Source organism: Nicotiana tomentosiformis, chromosome 6 (assembly GCF_000390325.3).
Source record: "Nicotiana tomentosiformis chromosome 6, ASM39032v3, whole genome shotgun sequence".
Taxonomy (NCBI): Eukaryota; Viridiplantae; Streptophyta; class Magnoliopsida; order Solanales; family Solanaceae; genus Nicotiana; species Nicotiana tomentosiformis.
This window is the reverse complement of record NC_090817.1, coordinates 144,075,568-144,100,945: the sequence shown is the minus strand read 5'-3', so window position 1 is coordinate 144,100,945 and position 25,378 is coordinate 144,075,568. Positions and strand designations below refer to the sequence as shown.

The window sequence follows — 25,378 nt, the reverse complement described above, 5'->3', positions numbered from 1 at the left end:
AACTCCCCACCTTGCTCTTGGGGTGACTCGAACTCACAACCTCTTGGTTGGAAGTGGAGGGTGCTTACCATCAGAGCAACCCACCTTGTCTAAATAAACAAATAACCTTTAAGCAATCCGTTACCTTTCACTGTGAAAGTCGTTGCCACTAATGATGCTGAATTTGACAATCACACAAGTGAATTTATATAGCATAATAATCTTTCCTGGCCCTGATATCCTGATATTAGTTGCTTGGAAGGAAGGTCTCAGATTTACCATTGGCATGCATGAGACTTTCTTCCTTTATGTCTACTTGTAATTCACTGAGCCAATTCCAAAAATGGACCCTCGTTACGATTAACAAGAACAAGGTCAAACAGACCAAGATCCAATTCTGCGTACTTTGAGTTCAGTCTTCCGAGGAGCTGTCCTACCTATATGCGCAATTGAATCCCATTTCAAGATTTGCAAAATGCTAATAGGAAAATTACAAGAATTGCACAAGCTCCCAGGAGGGTGAGCAGTCATGACTGATGACTGTTATGACAAATATGAAGTATACACATGCCTAATATTTACAAAATTTTCCACAGCCTTTGGCCATAAAAATGATAGCTATCCCCTTGAATACAAAAAGGGCTATAATACATGGGATGATCTACGGGGACAAAATCAAATAGGATCCCCCTAGTGAGCAGGTGGAACAAGAGGCTTGAAGAAAAAATGAGAGGTAATTGAAGGGGGAAGGGGGAAAAAAGAAGAGGAGAGAGAGCCTGTACACCTACCTCTACATCTGTCCCTACCCTTCCTGAGGCCTCTAGGGCAACAAATACTATACAAAACACATAATTTAAGCGGATGATCCTCTACGACAGCAAAACCTTGAATTTCACCATCTCGTCCTGATGCGATGCCCTCAGGCACAATGAGCTTCGTCTGAACAATAAAATAAGCAAGAATGAACAACTTATACTATATATTATGCCATGTTGAAAATAGGATTAATCAAGAGCCTAAATTATCTCAACCAAAAACTAGGGGAAGTATTAAATCTAAAGCCTCATAAAAGCACGTCACTACATTTAGACTCGTCTTACTGGGATCTGATCATACACAATTCTTGCAGGTGTATTAAGAATTGACATTAATTATGGTATTACGAGTAGAAAGTTATGTTCCTTTGAAAGCATTTCAGGTAGGAGTATTTTTTTTAACCTTCCGATATCAACACCAGCTAATCGAGACCAAATAAAAATTACCTGTAAACTCCTGTTTCAAAGGCATGCCGAAGGAATCGACCAGTCGCGAAAAGAGCAATCCTTGATATTTTGAGTGTGCCTCAATCCGGTCTAGATTCGCTGTGTTTAGCAAACAAACTTCTATTCCCTGCTTGTAAAGCCTGAGCCTGATCTGAATGTTGCAATGGTGGCTGCTGCTGTAGTTGTTGCTGGTTTGACTGGGGCTGGGTCACTGGTGAGGGAGGCTGTAACTCGGAAGACTCTTGCTTCCATTGAACACTAGCATCAGGCCCAATAGGAGAAAAGTTTCCAGAAGATTGCCTTTGGCTTACCCCTTGGATGACTTCTGGCACTGTCTCGCTGCCAGCAGAATTTGTTGGTGGGGTCGCAATTGAATCGAATGATGGGACTGCAGCCTTCATTTGAGCAACCCCTGGGGCAGAAACCTCTGTGGCATTAGTTAAACTGTTGCAGTCCTGCGGGGGTGTTTTACCTATCTGTGAAGTGTCGCACATATTGTGCTGCTCACTTTGAGGTTCACAAGATTGCAACTTTGGTGGATCAGAATTCACTGACCGGCTCCGTTGCAGCCCACCTTGCAGAGCTGCTTGACTTTGAGTCATCAACTTTGGCTGCAGTTGCACCTGCGGCTGTGGATGCATCAACATTCTATGGTTGGAAGAACCTACAACCGAGGATGGAACAGATTGGTGGGGTGATTTAGGACCTAATACACTCGATGATGCAAGAGGTTGGATGGAGGGAATTTGCTGCTTTTTGGATGGAGGCACTTGGCCAGAATAAATCTTAGAGTGGGGTTGCTGCGGCTGACTCACCATTTGCTTTGCAGGCTGGACCAAGCTGCATCCTGGCCCTGAATACACTCCCTGACTTTGCAGTAACTTAGTGGTTTGCTCACCTTTCTCTGCAGATTGATTGAGTTGCTCAGTAGGAAGGCCATCCAATAAAGAGGGATCAATCTGCATGTTCTGATGTGTCATCATTTTCCCTCTCCCGACTCCCTTCGAAACTTTAGCTTGTTTTTGAGACTCTGACTGCTGGCGCTGTGGAAGATGGTGTCTGCTAGCATTTTGAAGCTGCTGCTGTCCTGTCTGATGTGGCCTTTGCTTGCCCATCTGAGTAGTTAAACTACTACCCCCAGTTTGTGCAGTTCGTCCAAGCCCATGAGCTGGAAATGGATGTTTTAGTTGATGCTGTGGCATTGGAGACATTGAAGCTGGGGATGCCAAAGGAGAATGTGATACTGGTGGAGAAGAAGATTGGGAAGTGATTTGAGGACTATTCTGCAGTGAAGATGATATAGGAAGATGGGGCTGCGTATGTGAGAGTTGCTGCTGCTGCTGCTGTAAAAGCCGCTGTTGCAGGTGCCTCTCTCTAGCTAAGCGAATTGCGTAAGCTTGATGGTGTGAGTTCGTGGCATGACTGGCCCTTTGAAGATGAGGGTGATGAGGGCTATGCACAAGTGGCTGCTGTGAAGATATAGGATGTGGTTGCTGATGATGAAGTGGGCGTGATGAAACAGGTGAGGGGGCCGTCTGGTTAGGGAAAGAGGAACTTAACCCACCAAAAGGAGGGACTCCTTGGCTGTTTCCTTTCTGGAGCTCAGGAATTTGCCTCTGAACTTCCTGATTCTGTGAAGGCTGCAAATGCAGGATACATACAGTGTCATCAAACCAAAATCCCAAAGAGGTGAGAGTTAAAGTACACAAGCAGGGAATGCATCAGATTACAGTTCCGAAAATCAGATATACAAACTATACCATCAGGGAGAGCAGAAAAAGCAGAATACTTATGTCAAGCAACAATATGAAAATTATAGAAGAGCAAAATATGTCACAGGACACTAAAAAGTAAAAACTACATCCCTTCAGTATATAAAGGTGAATCCACTCTCCAATGAAAGTCAAAATCTGCATCCAAGGGTATGGCCTAGTGGTCAATGAAGTGGGTGAGAACCATGAGGTCTCAGGTTCAAATCCAGCGGAGGCAAAAACACTAGGTGATTTCTTTCCATCTGTCCAAGCCTTAGTGGATAGAGTTACCTGATACCCATTGCCAATAGGGTGTAATAACCCGAAATACTTTTATATACTTATTAATTGTGAAATTGGAGAATTAATTTTATTTATACCTATTGTGTCAAATACTGAACTAATGAAAGAAAATTTATTATAATATATAAGATAGTGTACCAAATAATTAATTAATGGGCATAATTTATAATTACACATGCTAATTAGCAAGGTAGTAATTTTGAATAATATGAATAAATAAATAAAAAAGGGGGCCCTAAGCCCATATCGTATGCTACTAAGTTTAGGACATAGGGATTGGAATATATTTTGATAGCCTGGTTCTTTGAGAAAGAATAGTATCAATAGACAATATTGGGGAAAGGTTGTGACGTCGGCGTGAATACATAGAAGCTAGACTACTATTTGATTCCAATTACCAATCACTGTGTGAGAATCTTTGTGGAGAAAGCCAAGTTACAAGGTATGGTTATATGTAATTCTTACTGCAACAACGTATTCAATGGGATTGAGATGAAGTGATCACATTTATAATGATAGGTTTCAATGATTCGGTAATGATGGGCTCTTAGAATTAGATACAAAATTGAAGTTCTAACAGAGAATTCTCGCGTATCTATGCGGCAGTAATTGGGAATCTATCGCACCTTAATTTATTTTAAGCTAATTTTTCGAATATCTATTTTATTAGATATAGACAGGTTTTGACTTTTAGTCTGGTTATTATCATTGATATTCCTTACTAATTTATAGAAATTAAAGCTAAGTATCATATTTAGATTGATATATTAGAATATAATTTCACTTTAAAAATTGAGGTGTAAACATTGAGATTTAGCTTTAAGTCTGAAATTATGAAAAACAAGATTGAGTTGTGACCCATTAAGTGATATCGTTTATCAATATTTTGTATAGATTGAGGTCATTGAATGTCGTTTGGTTAGTGTTCTAGACGTTGCAAGGTTGGGAAACTTCTTGTTAGCGAAGTAAGTGAGACTTTAAGCTTTGATGCTTGCTTTTCTAAAACCCGTTTTGAAAATGTGTTTTCTCTGCCTGGTCCATGTGTTGGGACAAGCATGCGCTTGGCAGAATCGGTGGTCTTAGACTAGCCGCAAATATATTATTTTATGAAAAATACAAAAAAAATTATTTTATAAGTCGTTTGATGGCGTGATACGGCTGTGAGCCATGATGTTTTTATAGTTTGATACGGCTATGAGTCATGGTGTTGAGTTTGATAGTTTGATACGGCTGTGAGCCATGATGTTGAGGCATTGTGTATGCCTTTGTACATCACCCAAGCATTGTGTATGCTTCTTGATATATTTGGGGCATTGTGTATGCTTCAGTGAGCATTGTGTATGCTGCTCCGTTACATATTTGAGGCATTGTGGTGCCGTTATGGACTCATAGATGTGTTGGTTAATTTATTTCATTGCAATTATGACAAGTCCTTAGTGTGTACTCTTGTTGGTTAATTCTTATTAACTTTGTTGATACATATATATTGAGCTATTGTATAATTATCGTATTTGCTATATCGTTCTTGTTGTGATGTATTTGTATTTTCTAACACTTGTTCCAGAGGTATTCAAAGTGGCGGGTCGAGGATCTTACTGGGTTATATTTATGTATAACTCACTCCTTACCCGCATCTCTATGCAGGTACTATTGCGGACGATAGAGCTAGTGGCTGAAGAGTTCGTTCGGGCAGATTCTGTTGCTGAGGTGAGCCACCGCATTGTTTGTGGAGGCTGTCACTGCAGCTTTATCTAATTTGTGTTAGTTATTTCCTTCTCTTTGGGGTTTGCATACCTGTCAGTTAAACTCATGTCACTCTGTTAGATGTTCCATGGTCTGTGTGGGATTTGAGTTAGAGTATTATTATTTGAGTGACCGTTGGTCGTTTTATCAATTGACTAAGGTATTGATTGGTAACTTTTTTGTAATTAATTAACGCTTTTAGACCTGCACTTATTGTTCTCTCAGTGTTTGTGTAAATGGTTAAACGTGTGAGAAATGGGTTCGCCTGGCAAGTGGTGTTAGCTAGGTGCCAGTCACGTCTAGGGGGTAGTTTGGGACGTGACAAAGTTGGTATCAGGTATCCCGTGGAATTAGTCGAGGTACGCATAAGCCTGCCCGGACACCACGGTTATCAAAAAATATTAGTGTCACAAAATCTAAGATTCTCGATGGAGCTCATCTAAATCTAACTGCCTTCACCTTCTCCATATTGTTTTTTCCTAATGTGGCAACAGCTTGATTTTTAACAGCATATCCTACCCCTCCTTTGCTCTCCGCGAGAATCCCCAAAAAGAGCTCCACTTTTCAATGGGCATTAATCTATCAAATGTAAATGAACCTAATCGACAAACAATTCATATTGCAGGACATTCATGCTAGTCTAATTAAACTTCTTCAATTCACATGTTGTTCAACACGATCATTTTGACCCAGGCTGCTTCAACAGTGTAGACCAGCTGAAACCATGTTTCACATGGTAACACTGGTATACTTAGGCTTGCCAGTTAAATAAGACAGGCCAAAGAGCATACTGAACGCACAGATGTGTTCTCTTATAAATTTATAAGTATTTTTTCCGTTATAAATTTATACTCTCTCCGTTTCAAAAAGAATGAACCAATTTGACTGGGCACGGAGTTTAAGAAAGAACGGAATACTTTTGAAGCTTGTGGTCTAAAACAATCCATAGATATTTGTGTAGCTATAAATTATTTTATTAAGGGTAAATTGGGAAGTTTAAAATAAATTGTTTCCAAATTTAGAAAGGGCTCATTCTTATTGAAACGGGCTAAAAAGAAAATAGATTCATTCTTTTTCAAACATGGGGAGTACTAACTATTATGCAAAAGTATCAAATACTGTCAAAGAAATTCACTTCAGAACTTATTCAGCATAGATGCCTAAAGTCAGGGTTTACTGGTTAAAAATGACAAGAAACTAACTTAGCTCGTGAAATTTCTTGCAGAGAGGAGAATGTATTTTCACCTATCATTTCATAATGAAGTTTAACAAACTCGAAGTTTTCATATATGAAATGAGTTAATAACTGCACTAACCTGAAGCAGAAAGTCAAGAAAACACAACCAACTATAGCTTTACCAATGGTGCGATAACAGATGTTAACCAGGGGAAAAGAGCAATTTGGAGCCAAAATTGACTTACCCGGATCATGTGCAAGATATCACGAGGTCTCAACATTGGATTCCCTTGATTAGAGCTCACTCCAGAGTGCATATTTACAGTGCTTGGCATTGCTACCATCCCAGAAGAAAGCATGCTCCCAGAATTCAGCACAGATGATGATGCAACTCCCTGAAACCCAGGCCTTGCCATTGGGCTACCTCTATTTAACCCAGACATTGTCCCCATGCTGTTGCCGCTGGGATGTGTACGAGCACCACCACTATCACTGCCTGCAAGAGCTCCAGGAGCAGATATATTGGACTGCATATTTCCTACTGATAACATTTGATTAAATTGCTGCAGTCTCTGATGCTCATCAACTGGAAAAGATGCAGATCTCGGAACAGCATATCTACCATCCCCGAGAGTATGATTACTCATATCAGCACTTGATGAGAAAATAACAGGAGCCAATACATAGTTTTAAGCTTAAACATTCATTACCTGACAGATGCATTTACCGGACTTGATGATGATGGAAAGTTGTTTCCAAGAATCATATTGGGGGATCCTTGCACTCCAGAATTTGCACCAGACGCAGGAACCAATGGTCCTCCACCCTGACTCGAGATAGATAACCCACTTGAGTGTGGACCTTCAAATCCAGCAGAAAGAAAGTCTGGACTAGACGAAGGTGCATCACACAGATCCAGAGGCCTTCATTAAACCAAAATAGTGGACCAGAAGAAAAGGGGAAAAAAGAGTTAACATCCAAGCTTCAGTTTGGCCGAATAGGAAAAGGCCGACTTCTGGATTACACTCAAGATAAACTTACGTAAGAATTGGTCCTCCATTCAGATTATTTGAACAATGTTTGGAAAGAGCAAGCATGTGAGAATCGTGCGGTTGCTGGAGTTGCTTCAAATCATGGTTACCACCCTTCATCAAAAAGAAACTAAACATTATAATCACTTAGAACTCATAAGTATATAAAGCAAATATAAAGAGAACAAGAGGTTACTGACTGTCCATACACACTGAAAAAATGAATCCAGTACTCTTCCCCTAATGCTGCAACTATTTACTCTCTTGTCCAACTATACCCAATTCTCCAATATACACTAGGATAAGCGAAACTGGGAAATTGTAATCGACAATCCTATGACGCTGATTTCTCCACAACAATTTTGATATCTTCGTACCAAAATCTGAAAACTAAACATGATATGTCTAGCCTCCAAGGGGGTGGCCTGGTGATCAACGAGTTGGGAATAAGCCTTAGAACCCAAGGTTCGAATCCCAACAGAAGTGACACTAGCTTAAGTCTTCCCATCTATTTAAGCCTTAGCAAACACACTTATCCGGTACATATACATGTGATGTGAGTAGGGTACGCAATTGATTAGTCCAGGTATACACAAGTTGGCTCCGACACCACCGTTATTAAAAATTTCAATGTCTGTGTCAGAATGTAAAATTTTCCAGTACTTAATCACAGTGATTAACACGATAAGGTTGGAGTAAAATTTTCCAGTACTTAATCACATCGAAATGAGTTGAAAGTATATTATCCAGCAAAATAAGTTATCGTGATAAGTCTTTTCCTTTTTATGATATAAAGCTCCGCAAGCACAGCGTACGACACTCACTCACTCCTTTGCCTGGGCAAGATCTGACAACTCCTGCCCAAAGATGAGGGGTTACAAATTCAGACTAGTGACAGCATCTAGATTAACAGAAAAAACTCTATATGGGAAGCATCAGAGCACCATTAAGGATCTATCTGGACAGCTTTTTGAAAAAAATGTTTGTATAACTAAACATCCAAGAATAGTTGTAGTTTTTGAAGATTTGCAAGTGTTCTATGAGTAGAAGAATAATTTTTCTTTTAAAAAGTCTTCGGAATTTTTTTGCAAGAAAGTTTTACAAAAAACTCAAACAAACACGTTTGAGGAACTTTTTTTTTGCAGGATTCCAAAAAAATTAAAAAAAAAAAAAAAGAAATACTACAGACAAACGCCACCTTTAACTCTAATAGTTTGTAGCCAAAAATTTTAAAACTTGTGGCAGCATCTAGATTATTCTTGTTCGGAAATATGCCAAAAGTTATAAGATAGTTGATGTTTCCTTTTCTGTAACACAGGAAAAAAAAGGTCATCGTCAGGAAAAAAAAAGGTCATCAATATCTGCACGACAAGGCAGGTACTAATGATACCATGTCACTCTCTTCCTTGATTGATGAGTTGACCTATAGCATAATAATTGAAAGCATATAACGCAACATGTTTTCAAGGAAGAATATCCCGAACTAACCTTCGCAAAGGATATAAAATCGTAGGCCAGTTTGCATGTTATGAAGTTTTAGGTCACTTTGCATGTTATAAAATCTTATTCCACTTCTCCGAACTAAGTCGATTATGCTAACACTTCATTTCCTAATTTCCTAATTAGAAAAACAATTTAATCTTCATAACAAAAGTTAAACTAGGAGCTGAATTTATTAGACTTCCGACGACCAACAGAACATATTGTGCATATTTGAGACATTAAAAACCTAAACTATGGCAGAGACTTGACTAAATTATAACGAATCACATTTTGCAACCCTACAACGCTGACCAAAGGTTGCTAAAAAGGCTAAACTGGCAGGCTAGAACTGTTAATTTACCTAACATGGCCAAGACACAATTTATAGATAAATGCTAGTGCAAGAACATACCTGAATCCTCCGTAAAAGATATTTCTTCCCAATCAAGATGATCTTCTCAAAATGCGATTTGAGCGTATCCTCTTCCATTGGCCCCTGCAAACGCTGAAACAGCTGTCTGGCACTTCCCTGCATGTGTTGATTCAAACTGATTTATAAAAACCTTTGAGCTCAAAGAAACAACGGAAGTAAACAAATGTTGAACCTTGGGAATGCCAGGTAATGTTGAAGGATATGGTTGAGAAGATCCTGAATCTTCAGCACTATCAGCGCCATCACCACTAGTTCTGTCCATAAGTATTTTATGGCGTTCCTTGCACTCATTAGGTTTGCGATATATACACTGCATGAATTGAACATGACTGCTTAAAAGCAGTGAAAAGGTAATAAAAAAAGCCATGATAAAAAAGAAACATTAAACACAATAAAGAACGCCAAGATGGGGTAAAAGCGAGTTCTGTGTACGTCTAGCTAAAAGATGGTATGAAAACACGTAACTACCGCTCACCTTGAATTGCAAGGTACTGTTGATGGCATCACTTACAAGCTCCCAATTTGGACCCATGTCGTGCACCAGGACAACAAGTGCCTAATTTGAAGTCAATTCCTTTTATATGCATGCTAGCCAAAAGAACTACAGTACGAATAAGCAGAAGAAGGTCCATATCATATGCATAAGAAACCAACCTGGTCCTCAAATAGTGACCAAGGACTTCCTGAACCTGGCTGTCCTGCAGGCATCTGCATGAGATTGTAGATGATCAAATTCGTTTTCCAGATATTATCTAATATATTTTTCTTTAATCAGCTAAACCTCCAAACCGGCATCCATGCAAACAAATGGGCAAAATTGAAAGAAGGAAAGAGATTCTAGCTGAGATAAACTTAAGTACCTTCAAAGTTTTGGCTTTCCTACTCCGGTCCCTTCCACTAAGCATCCTAATAAGTTTATTCGGGTTGGCCATGTTACTCATCTGGGAGGCAACTGGAGATGGAATAGATCCACCAATAGGGGCATTATTCTCGAAAGAATTTTCAAGTGATTGCCTCAGCATCTTTGGCTTCTTTGCATTATGTTGACCAAATAAACCTTCAAAATGTAGACAGCCCTTAACATGACAAGAAACACACTCCATATCAAGCTCTAAATTCGATGCAAGTTAGAATAAGTTATACCGCTGCTACCATTTGATTCAAGTTGATGGCTCTCCAATCTCTTTCTGGAAGGATCTCTCTGAAACTAAACAGTTCATGATGAATTCAACAAGTATTACATTAAATGTTACATCAAATACATATAGACCATCGACTAAATACGCTACCAAAGAATCTGGTATCAGGAAAATGTACATTAACAATCTCATTCTTAAAATATGGGCTACCAAAACTGACAGCTCTTGAATTGCATCAAGAGGTAATATCACATCTTCTCTAACATACTTTAGTCTGATTATCCAATTGCTCAAGACATTTACTACATTGTGTTTCCTATAACCTCAGTCCCAAAGAGAAAACAAGGAAAATGGGATGGAACACTTTCCAGAAAGCAGTCTAGAAATCTTATTACATTTGAGTACGCTTTTGAAATCGAATTTTAATTTTAAGTATGGTGCCGTCCCTTGTTGGTTTGCCGTAAGAGTTTGAATTGAACTTATGAATAACTTCTGACTAATCTGAACAGCAGAAATCATATGGCTCCCCAACAAGGCTTCCATAGTAAAAGAGGGTATACAACTAATATTCAGAGATATGGGCATAAAATATATGATTCCCAGCCATTTGCAAAGGCACCGTAGCATTCATTCTAACCTTGCTTAATCTGGAGAATCCAGGTATGTTTATGTAAGAAAACAGCTCATTCAAATTCCTTAAGATAAGATGTAGAAAGACTTGCCAAGAAAAGATAAGATGAGGAAAACATGAAACTACAAAACCGATTACCGCCCCCATCAAAAGAGGAATAAGAAAATACGCATACAGATGCATAGTGATAGATCAACAACCCAGCACATCAGAGAAAAAGGGGGGTAGTTATTTCCAACTTGGACAGGAACTTTTGGAAAAAGAGAACAAGATTGAAAAAATGATCATGAATGTTAAGTAATAATACCCCATGCTAACGAAAAAAATACAGAAAAGGAAGAAAAAGATTGAAGCACTATGTTAAAAGAAAACAACTCAATTATAAAGTTATTCTAAGGCAGCAATTAGTGGATCATTTCCTAATAGAGGTCTAACTAGCAAGTTCAGTATCTTCAAAGGGACCTACACATATCACCTAGGGTGCCTAAGCACCCGTAGGCTCAGCAAAAAAATTGTGCATCTAAAAAGCCTATATAAAAGACCTGTCACACACCCCCCCCCCCCCCCGGGTCATGAGTAGCGAAGGGGTGTGGTGTGTTGGAGGCCCTGTTGAGATTTTTTTACACATCGAAGCTTGAGTTCGGATTTACTAAGAACCGGAGTTCAAGTTTATTTCAACCAGGACTCATCTTCTCCTTTTTACTTTTCTTCTTTCTAGTTTTTTCTCAACCAGTAGGACCCCTCTACTTTTATCTTTTCTTTGCTTTCTTCTTTTTTTTTAAAGTCCTTTTGTAGAGTTTTGTCTTTTCAACAAGAAAAACCTCTTTTTTTCCTTTCTTTTCTTTTCCTCCGTTCTTGTTTTCAGTCTATTATTTTTGATAAGGTAAATTGTATTAATCAAAAGGGAGAAAAAAAGCTCCCGCATACAAGAAGTATACAAAAAGTAGAGAATTTACATCAGAACATGATTCTCTACAAATGACGCCAAATCTTCTACACAAGTAGGTGCTACATGTGTGCACCAGAAAGCGATCAAAGATAGAAGACTATTCTTAAGATGTGAAAACGGAGACTCAATCCCCTCAAAAACTCTCCTATTTCTCTCTCCCCAGACTAACCACATGAGAGCTAACGGGGCGAACTTCCACGCCTTTTGCTTGCTTCTACGGAAACCGGCCCAGCTATATAGCATTTCCTTTACAGTGTTTGGCATCACCGATTGAACACCAAAAAGATTCAGGATTGCCCTCCATAAACCCCAGGACACAGGGCAATGCAGCATAAGATGATCAACTTCTTCCCCTGAGCTTTTACACATGTAGCACCAACTAACATGTGTAATTCCTCTCTTTCGCAGATTTTCAGATGTCAAGATCACTCCCCTCGCTGCTAGCCATGCAAAGAAGCACACCTTCGTGGGCGCCTTAGGAATCCAGATCGATGAGTATGGGAAAGTAGCCTCCTGTCTCACCAACATACTCTGGTAGAAGGACTTTACGGTGAACAAGCCATCATCACGCAACCCCCATCTCCAAGAATCATAAGATGGATGGGGCATATCTTGCCCGTATAGCAGTGCCAACAAATTTTGGAGCTCCGCAATCTCCCAATCTTGCATGTTCCTTCTAAAAGAGAGGTCCCATACTATCCCCCTTCATGCTCCTTGCGAATTTGTTGGACCATCAATTCCTTCTGGTTTGAAACTCTGAAGACGTGGGGGAAAGAGACCCTCAGAGTAGCCTCTCCACACCACCTGTGCTTCCAAAAGCTGATTCTCCTTCCATCTCCCACCTTGTAAGTGATGTTGCCATAAAAAGCTTCCCAGTTCTTCATGATGTTCCTCCACATGCCACACCCGAACGGTGCTGTGATTGCCTTGGTCCTCCAACCCCCTCCCGTGGAATCGTACTTTTCTGCTATGACCTCCCTCCATAGAGCATGCTCTTCTACCCCGAATCTCCACAGCCACTTCCCCAGCAAAGCTCTGTTGAATACCCTGAGATCTTTTACTCCAAGTCCACCCCACTTCTTTGGGGAAGTGACTGTCTGCCAATTCACTAGATGAAACTTTCTAGTTCCATCTGCCGCATCCCGGAGAAAATTCCTTTGAAGCCGCTCCAGTTTTTCTGTGATGCTCACAGGTGCTTGCAACAGGGATAAGTAATAGGTAGGGATACTTGACAGAGTGCTTTTAATAAGCACTTCCTTACCGCCTTTTGACAAATACCGTTTCTGCCAGCCTGCTAATCGTTTTTCAACCCTTTCAATGACTGGATTCCAAACAGTAGTATCCTTTTGCAAAGCACCCAATGGTAGACCCAGGTAGGTAATGGGGAGAGAGCCCATCTTGCATCCGAGAACATGAGACAAAGCATCAATGTTAGCAACCTCACCCACCGGGAAAATCTCACACTTGCCGAGGTTGATTTTGAGTCCTGATACTATCTGAAACCACTGCAGTACCTGCTTCAGGCAGGTCAACTGATCCATATCGGCATCACAGAAAACTAGGGTGTCATCCGCAAAAAGCAAGAAACCTCTCAAGAAGCCTCCACTCGCTGCACGATCCATCATTTTACTCAGAGCATCCATCACTAAAATGAATAGTATGGGGATAGGGGGTCACCTTGCCTGAGCCCCCTGGAGCTGCCAAAGAAACCACACGGGCTACCATTAACCAGGACAGAGAATCTGACTGATGAAATGCAAAACTTGATCCATCCCCTCCATCTTTCCCCAAACCCCATCCGTTTCATAATGAAGTCCAGGAACTCCCAATTGACATGATCGAAAGCTTTCTCAAGGTCCAACTTGCACAGTAATCCGGATTCTCTATTTTTCCTTCTGGAGTCTACAAGTTCATTTGCCACCATAGCAGCATCCAGGATCTGCCTACCTTCCACAAACGCATTCTGGGAGGACGAAACAGACACGTCAAGAACCTTCTTTAGTCTGTTGGAGAGCACTTTAGAAATAATCTTGTAAATGCTCCTCACTAGACTGATAGGCCTATAGTCTCTGATACAAGATGCGCCTTCTTTCTTAGGCACAATGGTAATAAAAGAAGCATTGATACTTCTCTCGAAAGCACCATTCACGTGGAAGTATTCGATGGCTTCCATCAACTCCCCCTTAACAGTGTCCCGACAGAGCTGGAAGAAGGCCAAGGAGAAACCATCAAGCCCAGGGGCCTTATCACCATCACAGCTCGACACAGCATCGTGCACCTCCTCCTCCTCGAAAGCTCTTTCTAGCCACTCATTGTGTCCCTCCCCTATGTGGTTGCACTCTATTCCCCCCAAAGTAGACCTCCAACTAACTTCCTCTTTGTATAAGTTCTCATAAAACCCCACTATCGCCCCTTTTACCTCCTCTTCTCCCTCGATCCTCACCCCATCTACAACTAAGGACTCTATGAAGTTTCTCCTTCGATTTGCAATCGCAACCCTGTGGAAAAACTTAGTATTCGAATCCCCCTCCTTTAACCAGAGCGCCCTTGATTTTTGTCGCCAACTAGTCTCCTGAGCTATTGCTAGCTCGACTATTTCACTCTTAACCTCCCCCAATCTCACTTTCTCAGATTCATCTAGCTCCCTCGCCTCTTCCCCTCTGTTTAATTCCCCCAATTCATGCATAAGCTCCCTGATTTTGACCTCCACCCTCCCGAAGACCTCCTTGTTCCACCTAATAATATCTCCCTTGAGCAATTTGAGTTTCTTCGACAGACGGAATGAGGGTGACCCTGATACCCCGTAGTTGGTCCACCATTCTTTCACTTTGTCACAAAATCCTGGCACTTTCAACCACATGTTCTCGAACCGGAAGGGAGCACGGACCCCCCTCCCTCTGCATCCATCTAGCAAGATAGGCAAGTGATCCGAAGTCAGCCTAGGTAAAGGGATCTGCAACACATTCGGCACCAGCTCGTCCCAGGAGGACGATATCAGAAATCTATCGAGTCTAGACCTTGAGTTTGAATCCTCCGCCCTGGCCCAAGTAAACCTTTCCCCCGACAGAGGAAGATCAATGAGAAAGTGATCATTGATGAAGTCAGAAAACTCCTCCATGGCCCTCGAAATCAAATTGCACCCTAATCTCTCCTCCGGGAATCTAATTGTGTTAGTCTTCCCCTAGAACCCATAGAATGTCCCATTCCCCCATAATATTAGCAAGTTCCTCCCAGAAAGACACTTTGGACTCTTCCCCTACCGGCCCATACACTCCCCCAACTCCCCACTCCACCCCACTCACTCTATCTTTGACGAGAGCTGCCAAAGAGAAAGCTCCCTTCCTAATCTCCTTTACCTCCAAACTTCTATCATCCCACATAAGTAGAATGCCCCCGGCACTTCCCGCTGCAGGGACCCAGTCATATTTCACCCAACTACCTCCCCAGACACTTCTCACGATCGCATCCGACAAAACTTCCATTTTGGTCTCCTGAAAACAAACTAGGTTGGCACCCCACTCCCTAACTCTCACTTTGATGATGGCCCTTTTGTTTGGGTCATTCATCCCCCTGACATTCCATGAAAGGATCTTAACTTCCATAAGCAACAATAGCCCCCATTTCCCCACCCCCCCTTGACGAGGTCCCTTTCTCCATGTCACACACTCGACCCCTTCTCTGATACACCACTACATCCCCTATTTTATTTTGATTAACACCTTTACCCAACTCCCTCCCCGCGCCTTCGTAACAAGGTTGTTGCTCAATCTCCCTCAACAGTTCCAGCACCCTTTCTTCCTTCCCTTCAAAAGAAACACCTAAGAACTTCCCAAAGTTTAATAGTTTATCCTCCATCCATAAGGACATGTCCACTTCTCCAATCCGTGACGAAATTGGACATGCGTCTTCTGTAATTACCTTTTCCTTGCCCCTACCGGAGGAATGCAAGATCATAGCATTGCTAGTAGTAGGAACTCTAGTTGCAAGACAAAGATTGAATTCTTCAGAATTTGAGATAAATAAATATATCAACAATTTAAAGGTCAATTAATTTAACTGAAACAAAAAACGTACCAAAATTGAGTTATTCATTTCATCAAATTATCTAATTGATAGAGGAACTTGCTTGGCTTGTTATTTTTTCTATTCAATATATGTGAATAAAGAGAGAGAAAATCGAACTTATTGTTATTCTGTAAGGGTTAAGCTAATAACATGAACAGAAATTAATCCAAAACTGACAAACCCAACAAAATGCACGGCCTTATCTGGTTTCTATGGTAAATGATAGATTTACACTAAAAGTGGTGGTGCATTAGCGACTTCGAAATCCTTGGTCCGCCTCTGAATATCATCACATTTCAGCGGATTACTGAGTCTCAATGTTGAATGGAAAAAGGAAATTACCTGGTTGGTTTGATAATTAGAATCAACATGCCATCTCTGCCCATATGCAGAACCCTGCAACAATGAGAATGCAAACAGCTGGCAATCTTAGAAAAGGTGCACGGCATATAATTCAAATTCCTTAATTTATCTTCTGAGACATAGCAACTTGTCAAGTACCAGATGCTTTGCTTTTTTCTTCTTTTTAGGTTTTGATACTTCAGCAGAGTCGAACAGTAAATGCTTTTCATAGTCACCCTCAGATTCAACTTCCAAGCTATTCATCTGAGATCCACCATGCAATGTACTGTGATCATCCTGAAATGAACCGCTATCACCACTTGAAGCATCTGTTTTGGTTGGAAACTGAACACATCCAGCTGTTGATGCACTGAAGGGACTAAGAACTCTCTGCCTTGAAGCAGTACGCACACGCTTGGTTGGAATAGACACATTAACATTGCTTGCTGGTCGTTTCCCCAGAAGCATAGATTGATGAGGGCCAACTCTATTTTCCACACATTGAGTAAATAGTGAATCAGCACCAACATCATATGGTCTACCACTGTAAGCCTTCAGGTGGATCTTCCGTGTCTTCTGGGGAAGTCTTGATGATTTGCTACCTTCTAAGGCAACTGACCTATGATATGCACTTGTTTCTCCTTCATCCCCTGCACAATCTTGAGATCCAAAATATGCATGCACAAACTCATTGGTCAAAAAATTTAGCAACTGGAAAAAACAGAACGAGCAGGAGACAAATCACCAAAAATACAAAAAATAAAAATAAATAAGATACCTGCAACTGCATCACATGCAGATGTCTCCACCTCCTCTTGCATGCTACTACCTGTCCTCTGGAATTTCAAATATTATACCAGAATCAACAAGTACGGAAAAAACATAAAAGCATACAGCAAGAGGTAGCATAATCCTTACAGGAACAAGGTTGGATTGTATACACAGCATCAACAAGTAAGATGAAAACATAAAAGCATACAGCTAAAGCTAGCATAATCCTTCAAGGTTACAAGGTTGTCCATATACAGTAAAGTTGCAACTCTTTCTACTTTATCTCTAACAGCTTGTAGCTGCTGGCATGGTGGTGTTTTTAGTGCTAGGTATTGATAAACCAACTCATTCATGTAAGATGTTGCTGTCCAGGATTAGCAGTCTTAAAAACAGATATTACCACCAGAAGAACAAAAGCATACGCATGCAGTGGAAGAAACTCATTAAGTTATAGCACACAAGTAGGGAATGCATCAGATTAGAGTTCCGAAAATCAGACATACAAACTATACCATCAGGGAGAGCAGAAAATGCAGAATACTTATGTCAAGCAACAACATGAAAATTATTGAAGAGTAAAATATGTCACAAGACACTAAAAAGTAAAAACTACATCCCTTCAGTATATAAAGGTGGATCCACTCTCCAATGAAAGTCATAAAATCTGCATCCAAGGGTGTGGCCTAGTAGTCAATGAAGTGGGTGAGAACCATGAGGTCTCAGGTTCAATTCCCAGCGGAGACAAAAAATACTAGGTGATTTCTTCCCTTCTATCCAAGCCTTGATGGACCGAGTTACCTGGAACCTATTGCTAGTGGGAGGTAGCAAGTATCCTGTAGAATTAGCCGAGATTCGCGCAAGCTGGCCCGGACACCACGGTTATCAAAAAAAAAACATTAAGTTTCGGCCTTTAGTACTAAAAACATATTCCCCATGTCCAAAAAGTAAATGTAATTTTCAAGTAAATGACGTCTAAGATGCTAGAGCTTTTGCCGCTCACCAGAACGTCAATTGGGAGCAAGAAATGCAGCCACACAACTACCTTTTTCACAATTCGTAGCCTAAGTGCAGAAAACCAAACAATCAAAGCTGACTGGATTAAGCTGATATTATATTTTTGTTTTCCTTCTATAATAACTGAGCTTATCAATTATAAAATAGATCTTCAAGAAACGTCAAAAAGATCTCAACCAAGCTACTGACCACAAACCTAAAGACAATAAAAGTAAGCTAGGAGTAGTTTTTTTATATTATTTGATACATGGTGAAGTAGGAAAAGTTATTCTCATTGAAACATACTGCCAGAGCAAGAGATCACATTTCCCCATGTTTTTTCCATTACCAATCAAAGGTACATTGCATATTTTTCATGCATCCTGGTGTTATGCCAAGACTAAATTCTCAAAGACCAACACTAGCCAAAGATTTTTTTTTTTTTATAAGGAAAAATATATTAAGTGTGAGACCATAAAACACAGCCAACTCAAGAATACTGATCTAACTTGGTTCCCTTACTCCAAGACCAATTTCTCCCCAATACATAAGCTACCTTATTTAGCAAACCATCATTTGTCAGCAAGTTCAATTTCAAGAAGTGCAGCCCATCATAAGATCAAAGAAAGCAAGTATACATCTTTTCCCCTCTGTCCACTCATTACTTTAGGTATTAGCCTCTTGGGCATGAATAGATAAACTTCTCCATATAGGGATAATCGAGCAAAAGACTAAAACAGTAGGATGGCTCCATCCAATACCAATTAGAGCCAACTTGAGTAACCAAGCAATGTCCTCACAACAAGAATGTAGGTCAGTTCAGTTGGATTCCCTTCCTGAAAAGGCCTTGGATAAAAAAAGTTGGATGATTGATTATGAGTCGCTGATACTTGTTTTCACACAAAGGTCAATAAATTGTTATGATTGGAGCACAAGTTGCTATTCAATATTGCAGAAGATGTAAAAGTAAAGCTGGCCAAATTATAATGGTCTATATGCTTACCTCACAGAGTTGCACATGAGATTCGATAGATATTCTATAAGCATCCATTGCACCAAGCGGGACAGAGTAGAAGAGGTTCTCCTGCATGAAAGATTATGAATATCAATTAGAATGATAAGCCAATAAAACAAGGAGCAATGAGTATAACCCCAAGAAGGAACTGATTTAAGCCGTAAGGAAAAAGTCTAAAATATTTTCATGCCACAACAAAACGAGATTTAAAGAGATCAGTGGAGCACAAGAAGAGAGGCAGGTTCAAGTTTAACATGTAAACACATTCATACCTCTGTCAAATGGTCTTCCGATGATGTGTCCACAATTCCCCCGTCAAATATCCTATCTGGAGTCAATGGCGCCGCAGCTTGACTTTTTGGAACATCTGAGTCATTGTACTTCAGAAATCCCATAGCATACTTCCCAATAGCAATAGGGTAATCTTTTTTAGTTCTTGGGAACTCCATTTTTTTGCTTTTCCCCTGCCATAAGATATGAAATAAGCATAACAAGGATCAAATGATATCCCCCTTTCCTCTCTTCCTTTGGATAAAAACTACAAAAGGAACTTCTAGAAGTTCTACTTAGTTCAATTCGTAGCTTACATTTGCTCTAATTGTGTTTCATTTAATTTCGACAAGATGGACAGCTAACAGTGTGAGGAAACAAACCAAAAGCCTATCCCAACTAATATAAATTTCATTTGCCTAGAAATCAGATCACACCTGCTCTTCTATCCAAAGAACTTTTAATCTACCAACTCAAAGTTAGTCCACCCTATTAAATGAATGGAAAGATTTACATGGTAAGTAAATCACAAGATTTAGGATCCTCGGTCAAATCCTACTAAATAGCATACCAAAACCAGATCTAAGCATTTAAAAGGGCAAGGAAAATCCTGTGAATGCTATAATCAGACTTTTATTTTTAAGGATTATGTGAAAAGCATACATAATTAGGCAACAAAAGATCCCACAAACACAATTTAACCTATTGGTCCTCCCTATCTTTTTTTCCTAATCATGTGTTTAAGCATCAACTCAAAACCAGAGAATGCTAAATGCCTACATATGCCTACATCAGAGAGATTAGAAAGGAGCATATCATATCAACTACTCAGCAAAATATGCACTCAGAAATGAAGGAAGCTACAACTGTCCATATAAACAAATAGGGATATTAACCCGATGGGCATAAAACAATTAGCAACGAGATAACAAAGACCAGTGATGAGCCCTTTTCGCCTCCTTAGTGCATGTTCTTCCTGAAAAACACATAGACGTTGGGAAGAAAACAGAATAAGCTAAGATTGTGCTAAATTACCCTATATACCTCGATAGAATGCCAGAAATCCATGACATCTTTGGCCAGGTTGTGAGCTACTCTTTTTTGCTCCCAACTACGATTTTGTTCTTGGAATCTCAACCGTGAGCTAAAAGCAATTTGGTGACATATTTGACCTGCAGCAGTTATCTTCCAAAGACGTTCCTACATGAAAAAATATTCTAAATCAGGTAAGTGCCTAAACCTGGAAAGAAATAATGAAAATACTATTCCAGAATCAAAAGAAAACTAAATCCTGTTCCAACAATCCAGGACTGTGCATTTTGACACATAGCTAGAAAAGAAGAAAGGGGAAAGAGACATTAGAGGCGAAGATCTACTAAGCTCACACCTGAGCAAAATCATTTGCCAACCAAGCCATTTCTTCAAGTACATAATCCCATTGAGATTTTCGACAATTCTCAGGTTGACAGGCTACAGCAGATAATTCTGCAATTCTTTTACGCTTCGCCTGTTTGTTACATTACATTAGATCTACAACGTCAGATAAAAAAGTAATAGCAAGATCTCTGCAAGCTTGAGTAGATGAGGATGTGAATTATTTTAAAGGTCAAAGAGAACAACCTCTATAACATGTGCCTCTTTCAAGATCGAGTCTTCATCAACCTGGATCCTAGGTGCTTGTCCCTCGGGAGCAAGATTTGAAACTCTAGGCTGTGATACACACTCAGAATGCTTTGGTATACAGGAACCAATCGTACCTTGAATACCGACATTACAAATATTTTGGGAGTTGGAATCGTCCCTTTTAAGCACACTATATTTTCTTACGGTTTCCGATTCAGATGGGCCAACTTCTTCCATTCTTTCCAGGATATGTTTATCTTTTACCTCACTTTGCAAATTAGATACAATACTGACACGTTCTTCTGGTGATTTAGGTAAACAACCATTACTTTGGTGATCGCGTTGACCAGGATTAAAATCCTCATTATTTAAACAAGTATTGACATCAGCCTTCATCTCGTTCTTTACATTAACATCACTTCCGATAACTGGCGTCCCTTCTGGCACTACCAGTTGTTTGTTTAAGTCGCCGTTGGAATCCAAAATACTCAAATTGGTACACATTTCACAATCATTATGTCCATCTAGACTGAGGCTAGTCTGGGTGCAAGAAGATTCTGAATCTAAACCCTTTGTTCCCAATATTACACCACTATTTTCAGCTTCATTTGGGAAGCTTGGCTTATTATCATTTCCACTACAGAACCCATTCATTTGGACGGAGCTAGCTTGATTATCAACCTCCCTTTCAGATGTATGTGGCTGACAATCAAGACCAGCAGAATCTACCCTTTCCTTTCCCAATGACAATTGAGGCCTTTCAGGAGCTTCTTGGATAGGCATTTCCTGGACACCAGTGAGTGAGTTCTGATCATGTTGTCCATCAGGCAAACCTCTGGAAGCACTGGCATCAGGAACAGTATCCAACATATCGTCTTTCTTAAAGCCAGTATTTGACTCTGGTTTAACACCATCTACTTCCAAGTGCACCTGATTATCAGAAGGCATAGACTTGAGAGATATACCACCATTTGGACTAGGCAGCCGTGAAATGTTCAAAGAAGAGTTCTGGTCTTTATCTGAATCAGAAACCGGTCCTTTTAACTCTTTGGGAAAATGTTGTGAAGGCAAAGACGTGCCGTGACCACCACGAGCTATATCAGATGAACTTGATCTAGCACTGTCGCGATTCGGTCGGGGCCTGTATCTTCGCTTGTATGCTTTTCTGGGGATGTCAAAAGCAGTAGCGTTACCCAATTCTTTTGCATTTTGACTTTCATTAAACTTAGAGGACTGCCCTGATGGAGTAACATTGCTCCTACTGGGATGTCTACAGCCCCTATCACTACCAACAAATTTATTTTCCCCGTCAAACAGCATGAGATTGTCAGCACTGTTGGGTTCACAAAGCTGAGGAGCCCCAGGTCGACCGCTACTTTCAGCCGAGTCTCCATGAGGTGAAGCGGTAATTGCACGACTACCTTTTACTTCACTGCAATGCCAAAGGGAAAATTAGACTACTGTAACCAATACAGGATTAAGAAACAGTAACACAACACCTGAGAGATTACCTGGTCACGAAATGATCCGGATGTTTATCTGGCAGTGAGGTGGATTGAACACTAGGTGAAACAGCATCCCCCAATTTGAATTCCAGGGGATCGCCACCCTGCAAGAAGTATCCAGTCATGTCAAAGCTACAAGAAAGAATATCTGAACATCTAACAAGAATTAGACAGCCTTCCATACTTCCTCCAGAAATTCTAACTGCCTCCTCCTTTCCTGTAGGCCATCACACTCCTGCCTGTTAACAAGAAAGAATCTCACCATAAGTATGGACAGAGTACTTTCTAATCATAAAACTCGACATAGGCAGGTGAAAAAAACAGAGTATGCTAGCATTACCTTAGCTTTGCATGGACCTTCTCAATTGCTGCTGTGCGCGGAGAACTTTTGGTACCAATACCAACTCCGCCTTCAACAAATCCTCCCATGGAATCAACCCCGGCATTGACTACGAGATCAGATCCAATACTACATCCACGCATTACCTCCTTAAAAGCTACAGGGTGTTGCCCTCCATAACATAATCCTTAATCAAATACCTACAAGCAAGAGAATAGTAAGATGCCGTTGAAAAATTAAAATAACACCAATGGAAGTAACAATGGTATCATTATATATTAGCAACAAATGTTTTTGATTTGTATCATTACCTATTAGCAAAATTGTACGTCTTCTTTGGATATGATAAGGGGAATGACTTGCTTTAAGAATATGTTTGGCTGTAGCATACATGAAAATTTCCAACTTATCACTTTCTGTACCTCCATGAACACGATGGCATTAAAGTTTACAGTTAAGAGTGTTTAATTTGACAAACACATAAGCATGGCCTAATGCATTTCCTTGGACATACAATTGCAGTGCTGCTTTTCCCTTCCCATCTCACCTAGCTTTATTAAAAAGTTGTATAGCCAGCAATTTTCACGCTCATGAAATTGAGAAACCCTTTGAACATACCAAGAAAATCAATGACATCATGACTTCTGATAAATTACCTTAATTTGTTAATAGAAGTTCGAAAGAACTGTTCAAACACAGGGGATCATAGAATTTACGTGCTAAACTATTGCTCTCGGATGCAGCATGGTATAAGCAATAAGTCCCTATACATCATATGTAACACCCAGTTTTTATTCCCAGCATAACTCAACACATTGGCCGAAGTGCTTGTTTAAGCCAAAAAAAAGAGAGCATGTTTTTTTTTGATGACCGAGAAATCCGTCTGGGGCCGATCCTTTGGACCAACCGCAGCCTTCGAAACTCGGTGGATAATGGGCCCGCCCCTCTACCCTTCTCCACTTAAATACCAGGCTTTGCTTTGCATGGTGTGGGGGCTTGAACCTGTGACCTAAGACACAAATCCACCACCCTTTGCCACTTGAGCTAGGCCCTGGGGGCAAAAAAAAAAAGAGCATGTTCTTAACTAAAGTATATAGATTGGACGAAAGGTTGAATTCTTATGAGCAATCCACATATGGCTACTATCTCAGAAACACCTTTACCAAGGAGAGAAAAAAATTAACAATATGTTTCAGAAGGAATTATAATTATAGCAGATCTATGGCTAACCTATTACATAATACTTGCTCAGGCAAAAGACATACTAACAAAATCAACTCCTTTGGACATAATACAGTGAAATGTTTCTCTTTAGTGGTGTTGGGAGAGGGGAGGGGGAAGCAGCACATGACCACATGCAAGCAAGAGACAATATCCACAGGAACAAATCTTTGGAGTTAATACTGCACAGAGCAAAGCAGTTTTATGTCGGACAACTAGGCATGTGCTACGAGGAAGAAGAAAGAACAGATAAAACTTAAGGAGAAATAAAACAGAACAAAATATAAGTTACTAAATGTAAACAGAACAAAAAATAAGTTACTAAATGTGCACATTCTCGAACAGGTTTCCTTTTTTAGCATTTCCTGTTAACATGATAAAAGAGAAACTCTGCATTCGGGTGCAGGTGCATTTACATGGATTTGATTGCTCATAGCTGTAGTTCATAGATATCTGTTAACCGTTCAATCTAACAAACAGTTACTATATCTCAATCTCTCGAATGCAGCTGTTGGAGAAAAGCTCATTATGCTGCATGATTGGACAGTAAAGCAGATCGCAATTTTAAGACACAAAAAGGGAGCATTTTCCGCGCACTAGTGTTCATATCTCATTCATTTTCTGCAAGCACATTCATTTTGTGATCAGCAGCTTCAACATTCTGGATAAAATCCCGCGAGAAAGACGAGTCTTAGCTACGAGATATCTCACTTTTTATCATGCTCACACAATAACTCCTCGCATTAAATTAAGCTCTTATTACCACTGAACATGCAAAACTTAGGAACAATTGAAGCAAAATGCAAAACTACAGATTGAAAATTCAGAACTTTACATTCCCCAATTAACAAATAAACCCTAAAAATACCAATTCGAAAAATTCTAGGGTTTGCACGAAAATGAACAGAGTCCAAATTCTAGGGTTTGTAATGCTTGTGAACCAAAATCAATACCTGAATTGCAAATAGTTATACCCGAATTGCAGATGGGGCTAGCAATGGATCGCCCCGAAAACTTTCTCCAATTTCTAGGGTTAGGTACTTCAATTCAAAGCAGGACACATTTGCCCTAGAAATTGAGAAGCCATGGAAAAAAATTAAACTCTCCTATAAGGTTCCTATCTTCTATAACTGCAAAATACGTGCGTATAAACACATAAATACGTATGTTTGAGCGTATTTGATCATTGAAAATGCTCCCTGGATCGTCTTCTCGTTCGTTTTTCTTATTTTCCTCTTCTATTCGTCCTCGCAGAGTAGTGGGCTGGATATTCAAATCGGGTCAATTTGGGCCGTTTTTTGCCTCGCTAAATTTATAAATTGCATAACATAATGTCCTTCTATAGTTTATTTT

The 25,378-nt window shown here is 40.1% G+C and overlaps 1 protein-coding gene across 4 annotated transcripts; it reads right to left on the bottom strand.

Annotated features, from left to right (window-relative positions):
• Positions 1–438: 438 nt before the first annotated feature.
• On the bottom strand, positions 439–25,327 carry LOC104102087 (chromatin modification-related protein EAF1 B-like). 4 transcript variants are annotated; one of them, XM_070177980.1, is made up of 24 exons: positions 24,979–25,327; positions 23,116–23,184; positions 22,805–23,004; positions 22,649–22,703; positions 22,471–22,568; positions 20,957–22,391; positions 20,724–20,843; positions 20,372–20,536; positions 19,339–19,530; positions 19,055–19,135; positions 17,066–17,123; positions 16,447–16,946; positions 16,288–16,341; positions 10,305–10,368; positions 10,022–10,218; positions 9,816–9,869; positions 9,637–9,717; positions 9,334–9,471; positions 9,141–9,257; positions 7,257–7,360; positions 6,926–7,138; positions 6,461–6,833; positions 1,242–2,881; positions 439–918 (listed from the first exon to the last, which is right to left on the bottom strand). In XM_070177980.1, exons 3-23 carry the CDS (start codon positions 22,945–22,947, stop codon positions 1,322–1,324), a joined length of 5,802 nt encoding a protein of 1,933 aa, XP_070034081.1. In that variant the 5' UTR covers positions 22,948–23,004; positions 23,116–23,184; positions 24,979–25,327; the 3' UTR covers positions 439–918; positions 1,242–1,321. The 4 variants fall into 4 exon arrangements, with proteins under 4 accessions (XP_070034081.1, XP_070034080.1, XP_070034082.1 ...); XM_070177979.1 differs by lacking the exon at positions 23,116–23,184; XM_070177981.1 differs by lacking the exon at positions 23,116–23,184 and having other exon boundaries at positions 10,305–10,362.
• Between the last annotated feature and the right edge of the window lie 51 nt (positions 25,328–25,378).

Bases quoted from the DNA above. Each gene is read 5' to 3' on its own strand.
- LOC104102087 (XM_070177980.1), bottom strand. From the start codon at position 22,947: ATGCGTGGATGTAGTATTGGATCTGATCTCGTAGTCAATGCCGGGGTT. The intron at 17,124-19,054 runs GTAAGCATATAG...TTGAAATTCCAG, and splicing joins CTCATGTGCAACTCTGTGAG to AGGACAGGTAGTAGCATGCA. The intron at 9,718-9,815 runs GTTGGTTTCTTA...ACTTCAAATTAG, and splicing joins GGTCACTATTTGAGGACCAG to GCACTTGTTGTCCTGGTGCA.